Below are 21,422 nucleotides of genomic sequence, written 5' to 3'. Positions count from 1 at the left end.
CAAGGCTGGATAGAAAGTGATTTTGGATTCGGCAGCATTCCATGGGCACAAGGCAGAAGCATCCCCCTGGGGATGCTGGGCAGGGGAGCAGGCGGTGGAGTCTGGGCAGGGGAGCCTAGGGGAGTCTGGGCAGGGGAGACACAACACAGGGACATTGCCCAGCCACGTTACCTGCAGAAGCATTAATAAAGACACAAGAAACCCCTTCATCCTCCTCAGGGAGAGCATCGCAAGGCAGAGGCAGGTGCCTGCCGGCCAAGGGAGTCCAACACAGGTCTCTGACGGCCTCGCAGAAGCCCTGGCACGGCGGGGGGGTTATGGGGACCGAGGGGCTACAGCCGGGGAGCAGCAGCAAGCAGAGGAACCACTCCAGGTAGCGATGGCACCGCGACTCAAGCAGCCCCTCCCACTCATGCAAAGCCGCCCGAATTTCCTCCTCACTGCCATGCTGAAGGTAATTTGGCAGTCGGACATGGGTGGTGCCCAGCACGCTGCAGAAGGGCAGGTGGGTCGGGATGGGCTGGCAACGGCTGGCCACTGGCATCAGTCCTGGAAAGAAGGATGTGAGCCCCACGCCGTCACTCCTGTAGAGCTGCATGGTAGCGCTTAGTAAATCAAACTCCAGAGGGACAGAGTTATCGGCAGTAGGAGAATCCACACCCTTATCCACCCTCTGGTCAGGCCAAGGGGGGCTCTGGCTCCCGCTCCTGCTGGCCAGAGCCAGCCCTGGGTTGCGTGATGCTGCGGGGAAGTAATGGGGAGGTTGTGCCAAGGGGTCCTGGAAAGACACCGCCTGCTCACGGGTACTGTCACCTGCTGAGAAAGGAAAAGGGGCACTACCTGGCTGGAGACCTGCTGGTCTCTGCAAGGACACCTGTGACTCCATTGTAGGAGTTCCCATCCCCAGGAACTCTGGGTCTTCAGGGGTCACTGTCCTCAGGAGCTGTGGGTTCTCAGTGTTCCCTTGGAACTCTGGGTTCTTGGTGGTCACTGTCCTCAGGAGCTCAGTGTTCCTCACCACCAGGAGCTGCAGATTCTCAGTGGTCCTCATGCCTGGGAACTCTGGGTCTTCAGAAATCCCTGTCCCCAAGGGCTGTGGGTCCTCAGTAGTCCCTGTCCCCAAGGGCTGTGGGTCCTCAGTGGTCCCTGTCCCCAAAGGCTGTGGGTCCTTGGTGTGCCCTGCCACCAGGAGCTGCAGGTCTGTGGTGCTCATCATCCCCAGGAGCTGTGGGTCCTCAGTGGTGCCCAACCCCAGCAGCTGCCGGTCCTCAGTAGTCCCTGATCCCAGGAGCTGGGGGTCCTTGGTGGTTCCCATCCTCAGGAGCTGTGGGTTCTCAGTGGTCCCTGACCCCAGCAGCTTCAGGTCCTCAGTAGTCCCTGTCCCCAAGAGCTGTGGATCCTTGGGGGTCACTGACCCCAGGAACTGGGGGTCTTCAGTGGTCCTCATTCTCAGGAGTAGCAAGTTCTCAGTGGTTCCTGTCTCCAGGAACTGCAGGTCCTCGGTGGTTCCTGACCACAAGAGCTGCAGGTCCTCAGTGATCCCTGACCCCAGGAGCTGGGGGTCCTTGTGGGTCCCTGTCCCCAGGAGCTGGGGGTCGTCAGTGGGGCTGCTGGCCACCTGCTGTCCTGGGGCAGGTGACATGCTGTGGAGAGGAGCGATGCTTGGCCACATCGTGGGCTCCGTGGTTTTGGCTGCGGCTCCCTCACTCACAGGTACTGCTGTAGCAGGATCTGGCTCCTGCTGCCATGGGGTGGTGACATTTCCTGCCACTTCGCCACCCCACATCCCTGGGGACGGGCTGGGAGCCGGAGCCACCGCTGAGGTTGGCAGCTCCGACTCTGGGATTTTCTCACTGGGTAGTTCTGGGCTTCCTGTGTTCTTCGTGCTGTCCCAAACCCAGTCCAGAAGCTGTGTTTCAGAGCAGGAGAAGCAGCAAGCTAAGAGGAGCAGAAACCCCAAGCGAGGTGGGGCCATCGGAAAGGGAAAACAAGCTCCGTTGCTCCCGAGAGCGGAGTGGAGAGGCTGGAGGAAGGAAAGGAGGGAAGAGGCAGGAGTTCTGTCCAAGCCAGACTCTCGGAGCACTCACATCACTCTCCTCCCAAGCTCCGGCACTCAACCCTTCAAACCGGAGCAGAGCAGGGGGAGGAGTGGCCGGCCCTGCCAAGCCTTCCTCTCCCCAGTGCCAGCCTCCCGCTGCTGGCACAGCCCCTCGGGGACCCCGCCACCTGCCTGGGGACTCATCTGAGCCCCCAAAACCTCTGGCAGCCGAGCCAGTCTTCAGACCCACCCTATTGCCTGTCCCAGCAGCTGCTGCCAGATGTTTAACTCCTTCCTGCCCGGAACATCCTAAATAGTCTCTCCCTGCTCGATGGCTCTGGTTAAATCACCAGCATACAGAGCTGTACAAGGTGGGGTCGTGCATGGACATGGTCGTCATGGTCCTCATGGTGTGCCCAGCTTTGGTGGGACACTCCACTTCAGGCCTCGGGAAAAGGTTATAATCTCAGAGCAAAACTGAACGAGGAGGGAAACAAATACCAGAAAACATTTCCAACATTTTCACCAGCCGGAAACAAATCAAGTCCCCAAAGCCAAGTGTTTAAAGCCGCTTTCCCGGCTCGGTTACAGGGCCAGGACCCCCCAGGTGCTGTCGCAGGACGGCCAGGGGAGCACTGCAGCTTTCCTGCCCCCCCAGGCATCACGCGCCAGCAATGCCTCAAAGCCAGGTCTGAGCAATCACAAGTTTCCCAATCACAAGTTTTCCTGGAGCTTGGGATGAAAATCTGTCATGGGCAGTACTGGCACTCTCCCACACCTCAAAAATTTTGATTGTTCTTTGCCTCTGCTTAAAAAAGTTACCCTCAAATCCACTTATCCAGCTTGGGTGACGGTGCCCCTCATTCCTAGGATGGCCAAGCAGAGATGGAGCATTCCCAGGGCCTACACTACCGTGGTGACACCAGGCAAGTCACCTCCATGGCTCAAGAAGTGTCCCTGAGAACGGGTTTTGATGGGGAGGTGACAATTTTGGCTCCCCTTGGCTGTGTGTGACCAGGAAGGTCAGAGTGTGCCGTACCATGGTCCTACAGAGTAGAGATCTCCACATGCTGGAGCTGATGCTCCAGTTTAAAAATATTCAGGAAAATCACCGAGACAAATGCTCAGATGTTCATTTTGCTTTATGCAACATTTCCCACACTACTTTTGAAGCAAAACAGGCGAGTTTTCCCCTGAAAATGTGAGCTGGCTGCTGCTGCCAGCAGCTCTCCCTGTGACTGATGCTGTTAGGGGCGCCTGCTGTGGAACAGCCTCCACCAATCCGCACGGGGCACGGGTTTGTCCAGATGGCAGAGCTTCCATATGGCCCTCTCCCAGAGCTCCAGTACTTCCATCAGCCTGGGGAAGGAGCCAGGTGCCTGCCAACCTTCTCGGGCGTGTCCTGACGGGCTTGACTGCCCTGGGGCCAGGGTGCGGTGCAGAACTCCTTGGCACATCGAGAGGAATCAGAGCGACTGCTGCTTCCATTCCCAGTGGTGGGATGGAAAACCTTGGTGTTCCAGGAGCCTCTCCCCGCCCCAGAGCTGTGTGGCTCCAGTGTGGGGAGCATCACATGCCCCCATGAGCTGCCTGGTCTCTGCCAGGAGGATTTGGAGAGCAGCACCCTGCTGGGGTAGCCCAAGCATGTGCAGACAGGATGCACAGCCAGAGAAATTCTCGCTTCTCCCTTCTGCTGGAATTAGGCAGCTCATGACAGTGGAGTGCAGCAGCAGCCCCGTGGGACACCCTCATTAAGTCAATGACCGTCATTTCACTGCACACCTCCTCACTGGAAGCTCCCCAGGAAGGAGCCAGGGCTGGGGGATCCCCAAAAAAGGGATTTCCAAATTAGGTTCCCTGAGGGTGGGCAGGTGGCATGGGTGGCATGGGTGGCACTAGAGCATCTTGGTCCAGTGCAACCAGCTCTGCCACTGACCAAGTAGCCAGGCAGGGACTGGGAAGGCAGCAGCTGGTGAAATATTTTGGAGAAGTATTCCTACAGGGAGAAGCCATGGCAGGTGGCTTGCTGGCAGAGCAGAGAAAACCCCTTGCTTTTGCCTCCTCCAAGCTAAAAGATCACAAAAAGCGTTTTGCACACTCCATGAGATGCTGCTGCCAGCTTGCCATAACCTTGGACTTCTTGAAAAGCAAAATTGGACCCTCACCCTGGTCCCAGTTCCCTCCCAAAGAGGCTGACTGCATCTTCCCAAAACTGTCTGGCATCTTGTGCTGCAACATAGTTCTTTAGGAAAAGGGGGATTGGGCTGCCCGAAGAAGGCACTGAGGGCTCAGTCCTGGGCCAGAAGAATAGAGGGGGGAGAGGGGAGAAAGGGGGGAAAAGGGAAATGAGAGAAAAAATCAGAGGTGGGGGAAAAGAGTGGAGATGGGAAGAAAAGAGATTGGGGGAAGAGGGTGGGGGGGAAGAGGGTGGGGGGAAAGAGAGTGGGGAGAAGAGAAGGGGAAAATGAGAGGGGAGGAAGAGGGAAAGAAGTAAAGAGAAAAAAAGAGATTGGGGAAGTCAAGGAAAGGGTGGGAAGTGGAGGGAAGTGTGTGGAGGAAGTGAAAGAAGTGGAAAATGACAGTAGGAAAGGAGAGAGAAGGAAAGAGAAAAGAGGGGAGAAAGGACAAAAGAGAGGAAAAAAGAAGAGGCAGAAAAGAGGAAGGGAAAGAACAGAGAAAATAAGAGAAAAAAGAGAAGAAGGGAATGAGAAGGAGGAAAAGAGAGGAGGACAAGGCAAGAGGGGGGAAGGGGAGGGGAAGAGAAAGAAAAAAAGAGATGGAAGAAAAAAGAGAAAAAGAGCGTGAAAAAGGAGGAAAAAAGGGGGGGAGGAAGGGGAAAATAGATAAAAATAGGAAGAAAGAGCCTGCCATTCAGACCTGCAGCGTTTTATCCGTGGTCAAAGCACACCGATGTTTCTCTCCAGGGAGGATTGCTCTCCCTGCAGGATTTGGGGAGAGGACAGGGAGCCTGCTGCAGCGCAACTCAGCAATTCGTCCTGCACAGGCCAAGAGCTGGGCAGATGGACGGACAGGCAGAGAGACGAATGGATGGACAGCAGAGGGAGCCTCAGGCTGAGCGGAGCGCAGACACTTCCTCAGGAGACCCCACTTGGCTGGACACAGCCCTGAGATCACAGAACTCCGGGCAGAGACTGGGAGGGAGTAGGGGTGGGCAAAGCCCTTCTGGAACCCGGGGAAGGGGAAGGGGAAGGGGAAGGGGAAGGGGAAGGGAAGAAACCCTGATAGGAGCACAGGCAGAAAGCCAGAGGTGGGAGCACTCTTGGACTTAGCAGAAAAATTCAAGGACTGTCAGCAGGTATCTATAAATCCTATTGACATTTGGGATTCTAATCCGTTCTCCATCTGAAAGCCCCACACAGCAGTTGAAAGGCTCTCCTGGAGATGTACGCCAAGGATGTTGCCACATCCGGAGCCGCTGACCTCCCCTGCGGCCAGTCCCGGAAAGAGGCACCCAGGCCATGGGTGGGCGCTCAGCCAGGGACATGGGGAGGCAGGAGACAAGGGTGCACAGGAGCCGAGCTGGTGGGAGTGACAGCAGCCAGCCCAGCCCCAAAAATGACACAGGTGCCGCTCTGCCAGGCTCTGCTGTGCCTCCGGGACAGTGCTCCCCCCTGCCTCTGGATGTGCAGCACCATGGAGCCCCCGGGACCGCAGCGTTCCTAAACATTTACTCATGGAGAGCCAGAAACATCCTCCTGGCAAATTCCTCGATAAGATAAACCGTGAAAATGTCACAACTGCCTGCGGGAGCCATCAAATAGCCCCAGGAGGGGAAGAAGGGTGGTCACGTCCAGACCCCTGTCATTACCTGCATCCTCCTCCTGCCCCTGAACTGAGTAGGGCTGGAAAAGGCACAGCCAAGAGGTGCTGGTGTCCTCCTCTGCCCCATCCACATGGACAAGCGGACAAGGCAGCAGAGAATTGGGGCTGGAGTGACTTTGGCCACTCTGTGAGGTTTCCTGGGGAGAATGGATGGTGGAGAGGGATGATCAATATTTGGGCCCAGCCAAACCCAAAGGAGGTGTATAAAACTCAAGGTGAGTTTGGGGTGAGCTGTAGCTCCCAGTCCCCCCCCATCCTGCCTCCACTGGGGCCATGTCTCTGCTTCCAATCACTCACCTGCCCCCGGAGCCAACCGACAGCCCGGAGATAAGGTGGGGAAGGCAAGGGAAGGAATGCAACCCCCTGGATCATCCTCCTCCACATTCATAAATCATCTTGCAGACTAATTGCTCCCTGGACAGGAGAAGACTCTGCTCCTCACCCCCCACCAAGGTTCTAGCTCACTCAGGACAGGCAGCTGGTGGAGGGTGTTGGCTGCAGTCTCCCCGAGGGACAAGGAGGAAGTGCGTTCCCATTCCCAGGCATTTCTTTCCCTGAGGATACAGGGAGATCAATGCACCTGGCACCCCAGTTACCTCAGAATCTGTAGACAGATTCTGCAGTAGCAGGATGAGGGGAGATGAGGGATGGGATGGAGGGTTTGTGATCCAACTTGATGCCATCCGAACCAGAGAATCAGAGGAGAACAAGGCACCCAGGTGGGTACATGTCCCCAGAGTTCAAACAAACCTTTCCAAGCCAATGATGTCCCCTAACCATGCCAGGATTTTAACCCTCCAACATGATGGAGAAACAACGCACTGTCAGTGGGTAACCCAGCACCAGCTTTGAAGCCTACACAACAAAAACTGGGAGTTGCCTATCCCCAGCTGTTTTCCAGGACTTCAGAAGCAAAGAAAACACCAGCACAGCTTAAAAACCCCAATTCACCAAACAAAGTACAGAAGAGCTACCAAGTGATGTACCTGAAGCTACAACGGAGCGTCACAGCCTCCATCCCACAGAACAGTATCCGTCCTGCCCCCGCCCCAGCCAGGGATGCTGGGTGCCAGCTGGTCCGTGCTGCTGCAGGAGGCAACTGCCACAGCTCATGGATGCTTTATAGAGCCTCACCATGGATTTTCAGGGAGGAAAACCACCTGGCAACTCATTAACCTCATCCTCAACACAGTGTGCAGCAAACAGAATCCAAGCTCACACGCTTGCTGTGGGGCCAGGTGGCGAGGAACGCTATTTTCTTCGGGAATGGACAGGAAAAGGGGGATCGGGGAGGGGAGTTTGTTTTGGGATTTCAGCTGCAATCTCCAGCTCATCCAACCAGCCTGGCTCTTGTCAGTGCTGCCCTCCTGCAGAGCAGGGGACTTTGTTTGGCTTGGAAGCCCCCAGCTGTGCTCGTAATAAGACTCCGTGTCCGCTCTGTGGTCCTTCCACCTCTCTGCACTCCTCAGACAATAGTTCGCCTGTGCCGCTGACTTTGGCAGCATTTCCAAAGTTTTGGCTCCTTCCAAAGTTTCCCCTGCACCAGGCCACCAACCTTGGCCATCGTGCTTTGTTGTCACATCCCATTGCATCCCATCTCGGGCTCTCTGCTGTCTGCGGGGCACTGTGCTCCATGCTGGACCTTTTGGGCCTCCAAACTGGGGACATGACATGGAGAGGTGCCTGGCAGGCCCTTTGAGGATGGATGCTGGGGTCATGAAGAGCCTGGATAGGGGCCAACTGGAAAAGGGAAAGCATCACCCAGGCCTTGAACCCACCCAGCTGCGCACATCCCAATGCCATAGTGAGAAATCAATCAATTGAACACCTTGAAATCACGTTGAGCAATGACAACCTGATATCAGCCAAGGCTGAAATCCCCCTTTCCCTGCCATGTCTCCACAGGTATTTAAGCAGGAAAACTTAGAGCTTTTGAGGAAGTCCAAACAGCCTTGGAGATGGATAGTAAAGGGGTCAGACAGGTGGGTGATCCTTTGCTGCTCCACGCAAGTGCTGGGGAAATCCAGCAGGAGCTGGATGAGGCCAGAACTCACATCATCCCTTTCCAACCAACAACCAGAGCCAGTATTTGATTATTCCTTTCAATTATTCCTTCTTTCTACAAGTCACTTGGTTTTAAAGCAAAATACAATGCAATAAACAGCTTTAATGCACTGAAGTTCACCACCTGTAACAGGACAGTTGCCAAGAACAAGGAGGGGTGTAATTTGTGTCCCTGCCTGCATGAAGACTGAGATTCCAGATCAGGTTTGCCCCCTCCTGAGTGCAGGGATGATGCCACAGCCAGGCACCATCCCAGGCTTCAGCATCCCAAGGCAAAGCTGCCTGGCCCATGGGCACAATGCCATGAGCCAAGGGCATCCCTGCAGCACAGCACCACGGAGATGGGTACCCATAAGCTATTTCCTGGGATGATAAGGGGTTAAAAAAAAAACCCAAACCACACAAAAAAGCTCAGCAGGCATGCCTGAAGGGGAGGATTAGAGAGAATAGGGCCATTTCTCAGCAAAGACTATGGCAACCTAAATAGAAAACTAACATTACTCTCAAGACAGGGGCCCTTTCCCTTTACTCCTGCCCTACAATGTCACTATTGTTTTGCTGACAACTGGTAATTATCCCAAGCTGCACACACTGGTATTCCCACCCTTTAACCGGGAGGGATTTTGCAGCCGCCGACCCTCTGACACCAGCAAAAATTCACATACCAGAGAGTTCAAAGGGGGGGCGGGCTGGGAAGGCCGGGCAGCCTTGCGGGGGACGTCATTCACAGGGTCCCGGAGGGCTGAGGCTGGGAAGGCACCTCTGGAGATCGGCAAATCCAAGCCCTGCTGAAGCAGGCTCACCTGCTGGGTGCACAGCACCATGCCCAGGTAGTGTTTGGGCATTGTCAGAGGAGGAGAGCTCAGAGCCCCTTCAGAGCCTAAAGGGGCTCCAGGAGAGCTGGAGAGGACTGAGGGACAAGGGATAGAGGGACAGGACATACGGAATGGCTTCCACTGCCAGAGGGCAGGGATGGATGGGATATTGGGAATTGGGAATTGTTCCCTGGGAGGGTGGGCAGGCCCTGGCACAGGGTGCCCAGAGCAGCTGTGGCTGCCCCTGGATCCCTGGCAGTGCCCAAGGCCGGGTAGGACACTGGGGCTTGGAGCAGCCTGGGATAGTGGAAGGTGTCCCTGCCCATGGCATGGGGTGGCACTGGATGAACTTTAAGGTCCCTTCCAACCCAAACCTGGCATTCTGGGATTTGGGATGGTTTTGTTACTGATGGCCATGCTTTGGGTTCAAGGTGCCCCTAAAGTCAGGGGGTCTTTTCTCATATCACCATCCCAGATGAAAAAATGTTCATATCCCAAGCATCCACATCTAAGCAGTGAATCTTTTCTGGAAAAAAACCAAAAAAACAAAAAACAAAAAAACAAAACAAAAAAAAAAACCACAACAAAAAAAAAAAAAACCCAAAACCAAATGAACGAAACAAACAAAAAACCCAACAAAACCCACATAAAAATAAACCCCCAAAAATAATGCTATGGAAGCAGAGTTTCCCTTCCCTGCTTAAAAGTTCTGGGGAGCTGGGACCCCCAGGATGAGACCTGCAGGCTGCAGCTGTCCTACTGCAAGAGGATAGGGATGAGTCAAATCCATAATTTTTCATTTACAGCATGGAGGAGTCATAGTCCCAACATTCCCTGCCTAACAGGAGTTCATCTTGGTGCCAGCCCCAACTCAGATAAGGTGATAAAAAAACTCTGGAAACTTCCTCAAGATGGATTAAAATACTCCCATGGTCAAAATGTAGATTTTTTTTTTTCCTGCTTTTGCAGGCTGGTACAGGAGCCAGAAAGCCCAGAAAAAGTGGAAAAAAAAGCCCCTTTTTTTTTCCTGCCACAGGCTGCAAGCAGCATAGCCAAGGTCAGAACAAGGCAGAGGACACACACAGCCCCCAAAGGACCCAGCTATGAGCACCAGCCTCTCTGGCATCTATTTAAATATTGCTATTTTATTTTTTTCTGCATTTTAATTACACGATCACAGAAGTTTCTTCCTAATGGGAATGCGGGAAACCAGTTTTTCCTGCAGCAAAGCCAATTCCACAAATACTAGCAGTGACCTGTAAAGTTAAAAAAAAAATCCCCATAAATCTTCCCTTCCTCGCAGCAGCAGTGTCACTCACAAGGCTGGGACTTTATTTATTGTTGTTTTAAGCACCCAGGAGAAAAGAAAATGCTTCTAAAACCCCACTTAACCCACTCCAGCTGCAGGGGAAAAAAAATCCCACTTAGGCAGGAGCTACACTCTGGGACTCCGGGCAAGCTGCAGCCTGTCTCTAGAGCACCCAGCTGGGATTTGGGGGAATGAACCCCCCCTTCTCCCAGGCCCACAGCCTCACCAGCTTTAGCCAGCTCCTCATTAAAGCGTGGGGCCGTTTGCAGGGCGCAGAGCCGGGGCACTGAGGCTCCAGCAGCCCCGACACAGCCTTGCCCTGGGACCAGCACCTCGCTTGGGAGGATGCTGGAGCCTGCAGGAGCTCCTGGAGCTGCACTGGGAGCCAGCTTCTGGCTCCTCTCGTCATAACAGCAAGGATTAAACCAAGATTGTGCTCTCCAAACCCCTTTTGGCTCCTTTGCACCCCGCACTTGGGGACATCAGAGCTCAGTGGCATGGGGAGAATAGCAAAGCTTGCACGGCTCTTGGGAGAAACCCTGGCTGGCCACTCCACAAGGAAAGAAGGCAGAAGAAAGCCCGGAAAGGGGGCGCTGGGAAAGCAGAGGAAAGGCTGAAAAAGACTGAAATGGAACAATGTTATCAGGCAGCTGTGCCACGGATGTGGGGGCTCCGGATGCCCAGCACCCACTGGGAGCCACCCATCGCATGTTTGGGTGCTGAGCTCCGGCACCAGCTGCACACGGGCAGGGAGGCTCCACCAGTAACACCTGGAGGCAAACTGGGCCCTCAGGTGATTGAACAGCAGCACCGAGATAAAATGATTAAACAGCTGAATGAAGGAAATGGGAAGTGGTTTTGCTCCCGACCCAAACAGACACATTTTTACTGGTGTTGCTGCCACCGAGGCTGACCCTGAGGGATGACCCCAGGGGTAAACAGCCACCCCTGCACAGCTGGAACAGAGGGAGGGATGTCCTGGGACCCCCAGGTGCTGGGATACAGATGATGTAGTGGGAGACCAGAGCACTGAGAGGCAAGGAATATTCTGGGAGGGAGATCAGAGCATTGGGATCAGGGGATGCACTGGAAGATCCATTTCCACTGTGAGAGTCAGATTTACAGGGACACAGGCTGTCCCACAGTGCCAGTGTGGAGCATCCCACTCCAGTGCGGTCCCCAAACCAGGCCAAGTGTCCTTCTTGGGGCAGAAGTGCTTCACCAGCGGCCTGGGGTGGATCAAACATCCACAAGCCTGTTCTACCACCAGTATTCTCAATTCCCCTGCCGCTGGGCTAATGTTTGGCACCAGGAGCCGCTAGCAGAGCCCGGGGCAGGCGAAGGGAGCAGGGCCAGAGCCCAGCCCACCTCTGGGGCTGCCCGGCCATGCGAAGCGACTCATCCAGACCCGGGATGGAGCGGGATCCCGCCAATGTCCGCCCGCACCGCGGGTTAATCGCGTTGCTAGGACACCCGCGGGCGAAGAAATACAACACTTGTCGGATTAGAGTCTAGACGGGCTGACCTTTCCCTCCGAAACCGGCCGAAAATCAGGCCCCGTTGGCTAAAAGGAGGGATTTTTGTCGCTGTTTAGGTGTTTGGTTTTGTTTCAGATGGGAGCCAAAGAGGGAGGGACATCGCTGTCGCTGAAAGAGTCATTTCACTACCTGCCGCCGGACAGGGATGTGCAGGAGACGGCCCGGGGCTCGAAACCTGCTGCCAAGCCCGGGCTTTGCCCAGCAACTCGGCTGACAAAAGAGCCTTTCATGAGAGGGGACGATGTCAACTCCGCAATTAGCAGGGGAAAAGAAAAAAGAGCCGAAGGAAGATTACTACCTCCAGCAGTTGCCTCTGGAGGCCCCTCTCCAGTGGCTTCCTTAACTCTTTCAGCTGAGCCCAAGGAGAAGGTGGGAAAGGAGCCATCAGCCAAGGGCTGGCTGGAGCCAGGCTGGTAGCCCAGCTTTGAAGGGTGTCATGAGGATTCCCATCCCCCTGGCACCCAGAGGGAGCCAGGCCCACGACCCCATTGCATCCTAGCTGGGAGGGAACTGCCTGATATCTCCATCCAGCCCAGCACCAGGAGAATCCTGGTGGGATTAGACTCTGATCAAGAGCCCAGCCCACTGGGTACCACACGTGGGCATGGGGATGCCAGGACACCCACACACCCTCCATCTTCATGGCCTGACATCACTATCTCCCCACCAAAAAAACGTGCCCAGAGCAGCTGCAGAAGTAACCACTGGTTACTCAAATCCTGAAGTCTGAGCTACCTGGGATAGTGGAAGGTGTTCCTGCCCATGGCAGGGGGTGGAACAAGATGGGCTTTGAGGTCCCTTCCAAGCCAAACCATTCAAAGAATCTACAGTAAAAGCCAAAAATCAGAGGCTGCTGTCACACACCTCTCTCTGCCCACAGTGCCATGGGCTGGGACCTTCTCTCGTGCCCGGATATCCAGGGAGATTTAGTGCTGCCTGGAATCATTGCAGGTTTCTACTCCATCCACTCCCACCCGTCAGTACCCCCCTGAGCCCCAGCTCCCAGCATGACAGGGCACTTCTCCAGTTTTGGAACCCAGCTGGGGAGATGCTGGCATCAGTGATAGGGTCACACGATGTGTCCAGGATAAGGCCCCTTGCCCCTCTGGAAAGCATTTTGGTATCCCAGGGGAAGGAATAAGCTGTACAGATGCCTTCCCATCATGCCACAAGTGAGCACCACCAGTTTATCTGGGGATTATTAAAAAGTTGCAGTTTATCCAAACGTCAATAATCTCCAACTCAATTAAGTTACAGACTAACAAGGAGGGTGGAAAAGAATAAATTGGTTTGATTACTGTGTCTTCCAGAGGGAAGGCAAGTGGCTAATTTAGGAATGATAAACTCAGAGGTAGCTTCAAGGACCATTGGGCTCTCAGAGATTTATGCCAGTGGTGACAGTGAGAAGAGCATGGGGATGGTAATGCTAGATTCCAGGTGCCCCAGATCCTATTCCCACCCTGGGCTGTTTAAGCAGACTCCCACAACCTGGGAACAGGGTCAGTGGAACAGCCAGATCTTACAGTCCCCAGGGGAGGAGGAAACCAGCAGACTGAGCTTGGGAATAAAATAAAACTACAATAAAATCCACTAATGACCAATTTCCATCTTAGAAAAGGGCTGGGAGGCCATGCCAAAAAAAAGCAATAAAAAATTCCACAAAAGCAACCTTTTTAAGACACAGGATGTTCCGCACCAGATGTTGCTTGCTGAGAAAGCCCCAGTGCCGGGGCTGCTGCTGCCAAACGGCGCTGCTGGTCAGAGCCAGGAGCACAGCAAGCCTCTGAAGCCTCGACCCTGGAGCAGCCCCAGCCTACAGCCCAGGGGGTGTCAGTGTCCTGCTTCATTCCAACACTCCCTAGGAGGTCAAAGCCATCCACCTCTGCACGGTGGGAAACACCCCTTCATCCCCAAAGAGCAGATTAACCATGCTCACACCTCGAGAGTGTGGAGGTTTTTTGCCCTCAAGCCTCTCCCTCTGTCTCTCCCAGTGGTTCCAAATCCATATTAAGGCAACGCCAGAGCCCCTGGTAGCTGCACAAATTTCCTAACCATTTTCTAACCCCATCTAGCTCCTTGTGCTTCAATGATATCTTTGGCAACATGCTCCCAGGCTAACCAAGCCTGACACTAAAAGCCACACACGCTGCTGCTACCACGCGCCTTCCTCCACCCACAAAGTCAGGGACTTGTTCCCAATCCCCAGGATTTAAGGGGACTTAGCACCAGCTGAAATCATAGCAGGTTTCCCCTGCACCACCTCCCACCCATCAGCAGGACAGGGCACATCCTCCCAAGGGCAGCAGCACCGCTGCTCCACACACATGGCTACCCAAAGGATGAGGAATGTGGCTGGAGGACAGGAGAGCCAGGCAGAGCACCCCCACAGCTGGCAGAGAGGAAACTGGGACATGGGATGACATGGAGCTCATCCATCATGGAGCCTCACAGAGTGGTTTGGGTGGGAAGGAACCCAAAAGTCCCACCCCCTGCCATGGCTAGGGACACTTTCCACCATCCCAGGCTGCTCCCAGGGACACTTTCCACCATCCCAAGCCCTGTCCAACCTGGCCTTGGACACTTCCAGGGATCCAGGGGTAGTCACAGCTTCTCTCGTCAACCTGTACCAGTGCCACGACACCTTCAAAGGGAAGAATTTCTTCGTAACATCCAAGATACTGCCTCCAGGCTTGCACACAGAGCGATTGCAGCATGCTCTTGGAAAGGATTCCTCTCCAATGCTTTCCCAAATGTCATCAGATACAACAGAAGAATCACTAGAGTGTTTTATTAATCCCATACCTCTGGACTGCTGATATACATCAATACTTAATCCCAGATGTCTCCTTCAGCACTTTGAACTCTCTACCGAAATGCCAGAATTAATTATTTTCTTGGTAAACTATCGAGAGTTTGGGAAAAAAGACAGCACACTTGCTAGGATTGTTATTCCAGGGTTTAGAGTATCATCCCTAACAGTTATGACAGGCCAGAGTGGTGCAGAAGAGACTTGGTGTCCCTGTCACAGAATATGGGGTGGGTGAAGGGACACAAACCTCACCTTGTTCCACCCCCTGTCATGGACAGGGACATCTTTCACTCTCCCAGGGTGCTCCAAGCCCATCCAACCCAGCCTAGAACACTTCCAGGGATCCAGGGGCAGCTGCAGCTGCTCTGAGCGCCCTGTGCCAGGGCCTCACTGGGAGGAATTCCTTCCCAATATCCCATCCAACCTTCCCCTCTATCAGTGTGAAGACATTTACCCTTGTCCTGTCACTCCAGGCTCATGTAAAAAGTCTCTCTCCCTCTTTTTTATCAGAGGATTCAGCCAAGAATGAGTCCTTGCCCCTGGCCCCGCATGCTCCTGCCTCCTCATAAAGAAGTGGTGACATCCCCCCCAAGAGCAAAGCCAGTTTCCCAGCAGCACATTTTTCTCTGCTCAGGGAGTTTTTAAGCCAGGCGGTGACGCTTGAAGCAGTATTGCAAAATGTTTTCTCCAAGGGCTTGGATTTGCTGCTTAACAGCACCCAAGTTTTGTCGCCATAAACACTGGAAGGAGAGGTTAGTCCAGCTGCAAGCCAAAATAAATAGGGAGCAGTGTTACTGAGAGGCTGCTCTTCAGAGCAAAAAAAAAGCCCCACTTCTCCAGAATATGGAAGTGTATGGGCAGGGTTTTCTAGTGACCACAGGGAAGGGCAGCTCTCCATCCTTCCAGGGACATGCAGCAGTGGGGAGGGAGCTTCCAGGATTCACGCTGCTGGGCCAACAGACACCATATGGAAACCTAAAACCAAGGCAAGAGCTCTGGGAGAATGGTTGCTGTGGATGGACCAAGTTCAGGTACAGAGCTGGGGAAGTAATGGAAGAATTAGGATTAGGGCTTGAAAAGGTTGTGTGCTTCAATGGAAGCAAACTCCTGCCGGGGAGCACAGCCACTCTGCAGGAATACTCAGTCTCTTTTTAAACCTAATTTCCAGCCCCAAAGCACCACCCAAGCACAGCCACTTCATCCCTGTCGCCACCTTCTTTGGACAGGCAGGAGGGATGGGATCCACCTGCCAGGGGGGTGGACCAGGAATTCAGAGGTGCTGCAGGAAAATGCCCACAGCCTTGTCTCCTTCCAGCTGCTGGCAGCCTGGGCAGCTCCCCCTCCCCAGCAGCTCCCATGGCACAGATAAGGTTTTGCAAACAGCAGTCCTGCCAGCTGATAAGGAGCTGAAGAGCCTGAGGAGCTTCTGGAGCACAGCATCCTCCCCACTTCCTCCAGCCCCTGCTGGGAACCTCAGCAGTCAAACGACGCTGCTAGAGCTAAGAGGCACCAACCCTGCGTGAGCCAAACCCACGATGCTGGGTGCTGCCCACAGTCAATTCCCCCTGTCTTTTGAACATTCCTAAAATAATGCCAGGAAAGCTCTGTCAAACCCTGTCAAACCCCCCCAGGTCCTGACACCAGAGCAGTTGTGTCGCAGGCTGTAAATCACTTTGCACAGTGATTCCTTGTGAGGAATCCCAGACAGAAGGACCCACAGCCCCCTGGGGATGGAAATTATCAGGAATGAGCCTCTCAACGTGCAGCTCCAGCACCTGTTGTCCACAAGAGTGGGAGGAGGCAGCTTGAATTCCCAGGTGCTGTCTGCACCCTCAGCAGCAGCACAGTAGAGAGCTGGGGCTGCTTTTGGGGCTCTTCCCAGCCCCAAACTAAATCACAGAAATTCAGTGTGAGAGAAAATAACAGAATCATGGAAGCACTACAGTTGGAAAAGACCTCCAAGGTCATCAGATCCAACCACTAACCCAGCACAGCCAGTTCCACCATTAAACTATGTCCCAAAGAGCCACATCTACACATTTTTCAAACACTTCCAGGGATGGTGATTCCATCACTTCACTGGGCAGTCTGCTCCAATGCATGGTTGTTTCTACCACCAGATTGGGGTGGTCTGGCCAGCAGATCGTCCCTATCCAGGGACCCGGGACAGGATTGCCCCCCGGGGAATGGGGATTTTCCCAGTGTCTGACCCAGCCCATGCTTGGGGTCATTCACAGCCCTATCTGTGATTCCCCCCACACTCGCCAAACCAGATGTGTGGCAGAATCCCCACACTATTCCTCATGGCTACGTACCCTTTCTGAGGAATCCCAGAGATCCAGTGATAAGAGGCCAGCCCAGCTTGGGGCAGCTAAGCCCCCAAATTTGCAAGGCAGGCAGATAAACAGAAAGGTTATCTCCATGCCAGGACAGCCTTTGGAGCAAACATTCCCCAGAAGCCATCACAAAGGCGGGCTGGCAGAACAGGCCCTGCAGTCCTTGGACATTGAACCAAGGGAAGGGAGGGAAGAAAAAAAGAAAAGAAGGAAAAAAAGCCACACCAACCCGCTGAATTCCTTTAAAACCCGATCTGCAGCCTGCCTTTGGGAGAAAGCCAAGTCAGCTGGGTGAGACGGGCGCTTTCTGCCAGTGGTGACCAGCGCTGGCTGCGTTCCCCCAGCACTCATCCCCTCTGCACACCCTGGGGAACCTCCTGGGGGCCCCCAGCATGGCTGCCCAAAGCTGGAGGATGCACCTGCAGCTCAGCAGAGGGTCCTGGCCGGCCCTGAGTGCCCAAGGATGCTGATGGAGAGGATGGAAAGGGCATGGATAACTCTGCGTACCCACTATTAAAGCAGTGCCAAGCCCTCCAGCTCAGCTTGGCTGCACTGGACAGTCTCCAGGGACCTAAAATAGCCAATTCAGGATTTCACATGGGAATGATGTTCCCAACTCTGCAGATCTCCAAGGGGAGCTTTGTTCCTGTGGCCCCTGTGGAGGCACCCACACCACTGAAAGCAGCATCATAAATGCAGCCCGGGGCACTTGGAGAGCTTCTCCCAGTGTTCCCAGACGTGCTCTGGGAGTGCTGGGCATCCCCACAGCCCCAGCCAGCCTCCTTCCCTCCACAGCTGACCCCGCTGCCCACAGAGCAGTGCCAGAGCTGTTCCTAGATGACACAAAGCCTTGCCCCAGTAAATAATGCACCAATTTCATGGCTGACTTCCAGTTCGCCTGCACCTGAGGATGCTACTAACAGAAATGTTGTGCCCAGCCTGGGACAGCAGAAAGGGACACAAGTGATGCTTCACACCATGCTGGCACAAGCCAAAGACCAGACCACTACCCCAGAGAAAATCCACTGTATCCTTGTTCTTGGATTGTCACTTGCAGCTCAGCTGCTTTGGCAGTTGGGGTTCCTGGGATCAGGTGGGGGCTCCCTGTGTCAGCCGTGGCTGTTCCCGCCTCCAGGCGCTGGGCACACATCCAGAGACGGGCTGCAAGGGGAGGAGGGCTCTCATCCCGCCTGGCAGCCGGCAGGAAGCTTCCCTGTCGGGGAGGTAAAGTTCACCAGAAACACAGGCAGTAGGAGAACCGGCTCATGTGCCTCGTGGGGAAAAAAGGGCTGGAGAGCTGAGTCAGCACTGAATTCCCCTCTCCCGGCGAACCAGTAGCTTGAGAAGTGGGATGTTACAGGGAGCCCCGAAGGCAGGGAAAAGCCCAGAAGGGTGTGAGAGGTGTTGCATCCCCAGGGCATAGGCTCGAGGCTCCCGACCACTCACAACACTTCCAAGGACATGCACCTACAGGGAGGATTTGTGGAGAAAAGCTAAGACATGGAGCACGGCCACTTTGGGGCAACGCCATCCTGCCTGTCCCACAGCCAGCACGGACCTGACAAACACTCTCCTCCCAGGGAACTGCAGTCAAGGATTTCCCCAGCATCCCTGGCCGCTGATGGGATGGAGCACACGGGACCCACCGGGCTCGGGAGCCCCAAGGGATGTGGCCATTGAAGGAATCAGCCCCAGCTTCGGGAAGCACGACTGGGCACAGCATTTGCTCGAGGGGAGACTCCAGCCCCCATTCCTGCTGGGGAGAACCTCCCAAGCGATGGGGGGCGTCAGGACAGGGAGGAGGTATGGGACCCTGAGTACGGCGGCAGGCACTCCCCTCCCCAGTATCCCGCAGCATCCCGTGCACGTTACCCGGCTCCGGGGAAGCAGCGGGGACCAGCAGGACAAAGAGCCCGAGCAGCAGCCGCGGCGGGGGGCACCTGCGGGAAGGGAAGGGGAGAGAGAGGTCACTCACCTTCCTGCCGAATGCGAGGCGCCCCCCAGCCCCACCCCGAGGTCCTCCCGCGGTCACAGCCGGGACCCCCAGCCCCGGCGGCTTCAGGGTTCCTGTACCCCCCAGCCCCTCGTGTGTCGGGGCACCGGCTTCCCGCGCTACCCCTGCCCCCCAGCCCGGCGGCTTCCCGGTCCTGGTGCCAGCCTTCCCCGGTGTCCCCGCGGTACCGGTGCCCCTGGGGTCCCGCCATGGTAAGAACGAGGTCCCCCCGCCCTCCAGGGTCCCAGTGTCTCCCTCCCCGGCGGCTCCAGACTCCCGGAGCTGCCTCTCCACGGCGGCTCCGTGCTTCCCGCACTACCTGTGCCCTCCCCATCCCCGACGGTTCCATGGGCCCGGTGCCCCCCGCAGCCCCGGCGCTCACCCCGTGCGCATGGTGCCCGCTCGGCGCCGGCAGCGCAGCACGGCTTGGCTCGGCTCGGAGCGGCGGGATCGGCACGGCCCGGGGGGCGGGGAGGGGAGGGGCGGCAGGGCCGGCCCGCCCCGGGCGGGTGAGCCGGGGCCGGGGCTCTGCCCGCCCCCAGCCCCCGGGGCCGGGACTCTCGCAGCCGGCGGTCTCCTGCAAGGGTCAGGGACACTCCGCGGTGGTGGATCAGTGGGTAGAGGCACAGCTCTTCTCGCCGAGGAGCATCCCTCCCGGGGAACATCCCTCCCCGAGGAGCATCCCACCTCTGCCCGGGGCGCCGGAGAGCACCCTCGCCCCCAAAGGGCACCCACTGCCCGCAGGACCTGCCCGGGCACCCCCTACTCCACCAAGCCCTGGGCTTCGGCCTGCAGGCCAGGTCTGGTCTTGAAGGAGGGAGTGAATCAGCGAGCTGAGATCATTCCCTCTCCCAGCACTTATCCGAGCCCCGGGGCACGGAGCAGGGCTGGGCGCTCTCAGCATGGAACAGCAGTTCTCCTTTCCTGGCCCTTTGCTCGCCCTCACTGCGTGCATGGGGCTCGGGAACTCCACGATCCTGCCTCCTTCATGGTGCCGTGAGTCCAGCCCAGCCCGGCAGAGTGTGGAGCCGGGAGGTTCCTGGACACTCTCCCGGGGCAGCTCTGCCTGCGGGCTGCAATACCAGAGCCACGGCAGCAGCGCCCCACACCTCACCCTACCCGTGGTGGGAAAGGAGTTAAAGCTGAGGCTGCTGCCACTTTCACTCCTCCCCATACCCCAGCTTTCATCTTCCTCCAGTCTCAGGATTATCCCAGCGGGATAATCCCCACAAAACCTGCTGCCACACCTTGCTTTGTCTTCCGTAGCATTTTAGTGCCCCGCGGCAGCAAAAAGCTTCTGAAATCCAAGCCCTGGAAGGTTCGAGGAGATGTAGAAGTGATTCACTAATGATGGCAGAGGCGTGTTTAGTCTAAGGCAGGGTTTGGATCTAGCAGGATAAACCATGACATCCAGCTGCTCAGCTCTGCGCTCGCTCAGGGGCACGCTAGCGCTTTCCGAATTTTGGCTATAAATCTTTCAACGGCATCAAAGGCCGGCAGCCCCTCAGCACAACCCCGGTCTGAGGGCCATGAATAGACACCGAAGCTGCCTCTTGTTTGGCCGCAGAATGTTTTCACGTGGTCAGGACTCTTGAATTTATGCTTTCCCAGCTGGATGCTGAGTGATTTACCAGCCCTTTCTTCTCCCACAGGTGGATTCCTTCTCTCCAGGTAGAGGTTGGAATACCTGAGCTGCACAAAAGGCAACATGTTGGCAGCCCCGAGTCACAGGGCTGCACTTCTGCGAAGGGATTTTGGAGGGCTGGATGGGCTGCAGGGCCTGGAGCAAGGGGGAGGAGAGTCCTGGGACAAGGATGATGCTTGGAAAAAAAATCTCCTTGAAAATGGAGAAGAATCCTGCCTGATAGCAGAGACCTGTTTGGAGTGACCTGGCTTTGTGTGGGCTGGATCAAAGCGGGTGGATAAGTGCTCCCGTGGGGTGGGAGAGCCTGTTAGGAGCTCTGGGAAGGCTGCTTTGGCTCCACGGGGGAATTCTGACCCTTCCGATGTTATCTTCGCTGCCGGGGCCGGGAGGTGCAAACACTCAGGGCTACACTGACCGCCTGCCTGGACCTTCCCACACACGGAGCACAGCGATGTTATCGCTGCTGCAGGTGAATGTGGAGCTGGATTACATCTCACACTTCCTCCTTGCTGCACCTCCGGACTCCACCTGACCCAGCTGCGTTTGTTCGAGCGCATCACCTTCTGCCACCCTCCTGTCTCACCTGTGTCTCAGCCCCGGTGCTGTCCCCACTGCCCCAGCGGGGGCGTGGTCCCCCGCAGCAGACCTCCATGCAAAGCCCGCCTGACACCAGGGCAGTTTCCCATCAAAAAATCTCCTCCTGCTGAGCTTTAAAGTCCAAGCGCCACGGAGGACAGATAATGAGGCTCATCTTTTCCCAAGCAAACAAACACTGCCCGCCGCGGGAGGAGGGACACCCACGCTGCCAGTGGAAGCAGCTCTTTCGAAAGCCGACCAAATGGAAAACAGCGATGCTCCGATGCTCTTGCAGCTTGCAGCCCAGACTTCCCAAGCCCCAGCCAAAAAGGCTCTCCTACCCCGCAGGCTCCCAGCTCCAGCAAAGCTTTGGCATTTTTTCATCTCTGTGTGGATCCTACAGTGTCCCGCTGTCCCCCCACCCCTGCGCCTGGCCCCCACCTGCATCCCGCGGCC

The 21,422-nt window shown here is 55.8% G+C and overlaps 1 protein-coding gene across 1 annotated transcript in view; it reads right to left on the bottom strand.

Moving 5' to 3' along the window:
• The window catches only part of COL18A1 (collagen type XVIII alpha 1 chain), a 36,423-nt gene extending 17,232 nt beyond the window's left edge, over positions 1-19,191 (bottom strand). The window contains exons 1-2 of the mRNA XM_036386544.1: positions 19,128-19,191; positions 18,625-18,692 (exon numbers count right to left, since the gene is read on the bottom strand). Of these exons, the coding sequence (XP_036242437.1) occupies positions 18,625-18,692; positions 19,128-19,138 (79 nt within the window). The 5' untranslated portion in view covers positions 19,139-19,191. The remainder of the gene's footprint in view (positions 1-18,624; positions 18,693-19,127) is intronic.
• Positions 19,192-21,422: the final 2,231 nt, after the last annotated feature.

Source organism: Molothrus ater, chromosome 7 (assembly GCF_012460135.2).
Source record: "Molothrus ater isolate BHLD 08-10-18 breed brown headed cowbird chromosome 7, BPBGC_Mater_1.1, whole genome shotgun sequence".
NCBI classification, from domain to species: domain Eukaryota; kingdom Metazoa; phylum Chordata; class Aves; order Passeriformes; family Icteridae; genus Molothrus; species Molothrus ater.
Note: the sequence above shows the minus strand (reverse complement) of the source record. Positions and strands in the feature narration are given on the sequence as shown.